This window comes from Myxine glutinosa, chromosome 12 (genome assembly GCF_964187855.1).
Source record: "Myxine glutinosa chromosome 12, kmMyxGlut1.1, whole genome shotgun sequence".
Lineage (NCBI taxonomy): Eukaryota > Metazoa > Chordata > Myxini > Myxiniformes > Myxinidae > Myxine > Myxine glutinosa.
In genome coordinates this window covers 72246522-72252521 of record NC_136272.1, presented here as the reverse complement: position 1 = coordinate 72252521, position 6000 = coordinate 72246522, and the positions used below count along the sequence as shown (strand labels likewise).

Sequence of the window (6000 nt, the reverse complement as noted above, 5' to 3'; positions counted from 1 at the left end):
TGTAAAATAATTGAAATGTACAGATAGGTGATGTAAAATAAAACATTTTTTCAAAAATTTTGAATTTTGCACTCATTGACCTTTGACCTTGATTAGTGACCTAATTACGCATTTTTGGGCTTGGCAAACAACAGATTCGTATTCAGCACGAAAAACTACCCCAGAAAAAGTGGTTTGCTTGCTTTTACTCAAAAATGCCTCATGAATTCACGTTTCCCAGAAATTTGACTAGTCTATCTCGTATTTGGTTAAAATAAGTCTTTTCCGAGCGTCTAACGGAAGTGGTTGAAGGCGTTCCCTCAGACGGTGGGTCGTAAATGAATAGACAAGGCCCAGCCGAATAACAACAACAACAAAAATATATCAATACCAGCAAAAATGGTTTGCAGTGGGGTTGGTGAGAACGTAGCTGTAGGAAATATCGCGAGATTTGGAAATAATCGCGAGATTTGGAAATAATCGCGAGATTTGGAAATATCGCGAGCATGAGATATCGCGAGATTTGGCTGCCTCGGTACATATACATACATTGATTGGTGGCTTCCTGTGGTGGCTGCAGCTTCACACTTGTAGTCATACCATTGAGAGTGGTATGGAGGCTTAGTGGGTGCATGGCGAGTTCGAAGCGTGGCGTGGATTGCCGGGAGCCCGCCATGGGTGAGGCAGTATCCCGGCGACTGCGGACGGAAGCACAGAACGAGGAGCGGTGTTTCGTGAACCGGTACTCTGACTACGAACCTTCGACGTCGTACAGTGACCTGTTCGACTCTTCCGGAACGGTGTGTCCTTAAGATGTTGGTTCCTGCAATCTGAGACATGTTCTATTGCAATATTGTCCTCGTCATGATATATTAACCGTGTAAGCATCGCCATTGTCATTGTGATCAACTGGAGTTTAAAGGGTCTTGTGGACTCGGTCGATATAAACTGTGTCACGTGATAATGATCAATTGTTCTGTCCAGATCGACGAGAGCTTCGCAAAAAGGCTGAAAATCAAGATCAAGGATCTACAGCAACAGATGGAGGAGGGTTTGACCACAGCAGACCCGCACGACTCCTCCGTTTACACGGGCTGGGCAGGTAGGTCTCTGAAAGCCGGTTGTGCTCATGACCCGCCATGTGCTTGTTACCTGCGCCACTGAAGGTGGACGTAGGTTGTTTTCACTCTTGTCTACATGATTGTCTGTCTGTTTGGCTGTGAGCAGGATATCAAAAAGTTATGGGTTGATTCGGCCTAAACGTGGTGGGTAGGTTGAGTGGTGGTGGTGGTGGTGCTTCGTGTGCAGCCTGTGGCTGCTTGGCTGCATCATTTTCTGGAGACATGGCTATGTCGCTGATGCAGTTCCCTCCATTACTAGTACGTTGGTATAGTCATTTTGCCAACCTCGGAAGGATGACGGGCTGAGTCAACCCACCTGGTGTTAATTCAAAACCATGACAGGGGCTTGAACTCAGGACCCTAAGAATAAGATCTCAAGACGGCCACCTTAACCGTTAATCCAACACCAGGCCTAGGTTGGGTATGTGACCAGGACGAATCTATTCAAATTTGGTGAAGATCTGGATATGAGAATTTATTTTTAATTTACAAGTGATTCGTCACCATTGAGTGACAGGGCCGAAACTGATATATGCCACGATATCTCAAAAAGTTGTGGCCGCGTTATTACAAAACCAGGCGGATGGGTTGGTTAAGCGACAAGAACAAGCAGATTGGATTTTGGTTCAGGTCCGAATCCAGATCCGGCCTATCAGTGGGATACAAAAAGTAAACTGTTCAGCCTTGGCGGAGGTATGCTCTCTGCCGAGTGCCATTCTAGTTTTTCTTCTGAAAGTCTATTCTGCTTCATCTCATTAATCTATCTATTATCATCAAGCGATGAGGCTGACAGGATGGCCGAGAGGTCTGTGCAGCAAAGTGAATGTGGGTCTGCATGGAGATTTACTTTAACATTGATTGTTCGTTCTCAGATCTAATGAAATTTTTGAACGCAATAAATCTTACATGAGAAGTCGATCAAATGGAAATGCTTTACATGTCTATTGTTCTGTTTTGTCAGTTTTTATTTATGATTTTCTTCATCCTCTTGTTTGGCATGTCTTGCTCGGCTTCGTGCCATATCTTTTATCTTTCTCTTTTATTATGATTTCTATCTTTCCTCAAAACAGTGCAAAAGTATTTCTTTTCTGCATTCCAAGAGCATCTCGTGCCCTCATGACACAGCAAGCATATATCGAGAGACTTCAAATGAGTATTTGTCCAAACATGTTAAAAAAAATAAAAATAAATAAATATAGGATTGAGGCTCATGCAAGAGTTAGGTGACAAATTATAAAAGGCAACCAGGAGGTGGTTACCGGAAGAGCGTGTTCATCCGAGAGAGCAGGGGAAGCGAGACCGAAGGAGAGGCAAAACCGAAGTCATTGACCTGCCATACCATGGCGAAGAATTTGTCTGCCTATGTAAAGCCAGTGCTAGCGATTCATTCTCAGGTTATTTGAAAGAGGCCTGCATTGCACATGGCATCTGTCTTTCTTTCTTCAATCAAAAGCAACTTGTTTTCCCTATTTTTTTTCCCCACCCACTTGAACTAACATACAATAGGTATAGGGCTGCTGTACCTCCGTCTGCACACTATGCACAAAGATGCTGCAGACTTGCGCCATGCCGTGGAGATATCGCAGCGCTCTTTGCGCTCACTCCGTGCGCGCCGCTTCTCATTCCTTTGTGGAGATGCTGGCCCTCTGGCACTGGGGGCCGTCACATTTCTTGCTGTTGGCGAGTTGGAGGAGAGCCAGAGCTGCGTGAATAAGTGAGTTAACATGTTTACCTTCGCCACAAAAGGTGGATGGAGGTTATGTTTTCACCCCTGTCTGTTTGTCCGTTTGTTTGTTTGTGAACAAAATATCTCAAAAAGTTGTAGACGGATTCAGACGAAATTTGGCAGAGATCAAGCGTATGTGACGAGGACGAAATGATTAGATTTTGGTGAAGATCCGGATTCGGATCCAGCTAGTGAGTTGTGATTCTTCACCATTGAGTGTTAGGGCCAAAAACTATACATAGCAGGATATCTCAAAAAGTTGTGGATGGATTTGGACGAAACTTGGTGGACCGTTTGGGTGTCTGACAAGGACAATTCGGTTCGATTTTGGTGAAGATATGAATGTGTTTCTGAATATGAATGAATGAATGAATGATCGTTTTGAGGCCATTTTCCCCGCGAGAGCGGGGGTTAGCCTTGCGGGCTCCATGACAATCATGGTTCCCTGTTTTGAGGCAATGTTTTTATGGCCGGATGCCCTTCCTGACGCCAACCCTTGGTCACGCTCTTCGATGCGCAGGGATACGGTGTACCTATTCTAAATTGGGGTAAACACCGTGATCATTCATCCCAGCAAGCTGGTACTCAATTTGCCGACCTCGGAAGGATGACAGGCTGAGTCAACCCCCCTGGCGTTAATTCAGCGATCGATCGGGATTCGAACCCAGGATCCTAGGATCCCAAGCCGGCACCCTAACCGCTAAGCCAACACCATTTCTGAATATGAATCCGTGTGTATCTGCATGTGTATATGTATGAGTATGTGTGTATGAATATGATCTGAATATGTGTGTATGAATATGATCTGAATATGTGTGTATGAATATGATCTGAATATGTGTGTATGAATATGATTTGAATATGTGTTTGTGAATATGTGTAAATTATGTTTATGTATGTGCTTGAAGATATTTTATGTGTTGTCTGTGTTTTTTACCTCTCCCACCCCCTTTCCCCCCCTTCGCCCCCCCCCCCACCCATTCCTTCCCATGCCTCCTCCCCTCAAGCCCTCTACCTCCCACAGATCTCCCGATGCCCCTGCTCTCAAATGTTGTACTTGTGTGCTTCTCTCTCTCTCCCCATCTTGTCTCCCGCTCCCTTTATTATGTTTTATGTGTCCGTTTTTTTTTGTGATTAATGTTAGCTCTTACACGAGCCTTGATGTTGTGTACAAAAAAAAGAAGAAAAAAAAAAGGATTCGGATATGAGTTATTTAATTTTTAAAGTGCTTTTTCACCACTGGGAGATCTGGCCAAAAACGATACATAGCAGGATATCTAAAAAAGTTATGGATTGATTTGGACGAAACTTGTTGGACAGGTTGTGTGTGTGACAAGGAAGAATCGATTCAATTTTGGTGAAGATCCAGATCTGGATCCAGCTAGAAGAAGTTTTTAAGTAATTCTTCCCCATTGAGTGATATGGCCAAAAACGAGGGGTAGATCAGGGTATGAAAGACGACCTATGGTGATTCGTGTGATTGATTTTGATTCAATGTGATTCTGTATTGTGATTTTCTGGTCTACTCTGTGATACAAAACGTAAACTGTTCACCAGGCGGAGGTATGCTCTCTATTGAGTGCCGTTCTAGTTATCCTCATGTGGTTTTCCACCTTCTAACTGTTGTATTTTGGAATATTGTGCTTGCTTGATCCACCCGTTTTTTGGGGGTTAATTTTTTTTCTTTTTCAGGGATTGTTTTTAGATCCATCTGTGTTGATTCTGTGCTTGGTTGCTAGACTGCTGCAGCTTCAGCCTGCCGTGATGCGTCTCGATTCCGATCTACCGGACGAGCTTCTCTATGGCCGTGCCGGGTACCTTTATGCCCTGCTATTTGTTCAAGCAAAGCTTGGACCAGATGCCGTACCAAAGGACAAGATCATTGAGGTGATCCGTTTGTCGGGTTCTTTACCGAGTAAGAGATACCTACCATTATGTTCAATTCATTGTAGCTCCTAAAATGGACCGCATGGAGCAACTGATATGAAGATTATCCTATGGATTTTGTAATGTACACGTATCCCCCACTTAACGAAGGGGTTACGCATCTTTATACCCTTTCATTATGCAGGAGCTCGATTTCCGTTGTTTTTATGGGAAAGTTACACTTTGTTTCCTAAACCTAGTTTTTTGGGGTTTAGTGAAGCCATATGCTTGGTATAATGATGGTTTTATTTGCAAGTAACATTGTAATATTATTATTTACCTAATGCAGTAATAAAGACTTAGCTCTTACACGAGCCTCGATCTTGTATACAAAAAAAACAAACAAACAAAAAAAAAACACAGTAAAACCATAACAAAGTTAATTTAGTTGTAACACTTGCCAAAACAATCTAGAGTCCAAGTTTCAATATGAGAAGGAGCCGAAAGAACCCTCCAATTTTTAACCTTTTCCTTCTGAAAAGTAGATTATTCGCAAGCCTTCTGAAAAGTCAATCCCCACCAACCTCCCCACCATCCAGGTCTGACCCCCCCCCCCCCAAATAGGAATTTGATTTTTCCCCTGAAACTACACACTCTATTTGGTGAAACTTGACCACAACCTTCACCACCCATGCTTTACCAAAGTTTGTTTACGGCATTAAATTTTTTTTCCCTTTGGGGATTTACGGGGGGTTGCCCCCCAAAATAGGTATTTGCTTTCTTCTCAGAAACTACACACTATTTCGATGAAACTTGACCACAACCTTCACCACCCGTGATGTACCAAAGTATGCTCGTGGCATTAAAAAAAATTAGGGTCTTAGGAGGTATATTGGTTTGGGGGAGGGAAGGTTGCCCCCCAAAATGGATATTTTTTTTGTTTGTTTAAAGTCTTATGATTATGTTTATATGATTGAACATACTGCCCTGTCTTCTAGCAACCATTGAAATTGGTTTAAAATACCCTTGGTCGGTGCAGTATACTGTTTATTCTACCAGGTGAGCACCAGGGGTATTGCCCCTATGTTTAAGAAGTCCCGTTAAGGGTTGATTGGTTGATGCAACTCCTCTTTGATACAACCCCGCTTTGATACAACCCCGCTTTGATACAACCCCGCTTTGATACAACCCCGCTTTGATACAACTCCGCTTTGATACAACTCCGCTTTGATACAACTCCGCTTTGATACAACTCCGCTTTGATACAACTCCGCTTTGATACAACTCCGCTTTGATACAACTCCGCTT

At 43.2% G+C, this 6000-nt stretch overlaps 1 protein-coding gene across 1 annotated transcript in view; it reads left to right on the top strand.

Moving 5' to 3' along the window:
* The first annotated feature begins 471 nt into the window (after nucleotides 1-471).
* The window catches only part of LOC137437513 (lanC-like protein 2), a 44582-nt gene continuing 39053 nt past the window's right edge, over nucleotides 472-6000 (top strand). The window contains 4 exon segments of the mRNA XM_068131900.2: nucleotides 472-779; nucleotides 964-1081; nucleotides 2607-2814; nucleotides 4566-4713. Coding sequence (XP_067988001.2) covers nucleotides 612-779; nucleotides 964-1081; nucleotides 2607-2814; nucleotides 4566-4713 — 642 coding nt within the window. The 5' untranslated portion in view covers nucleotides 472-611.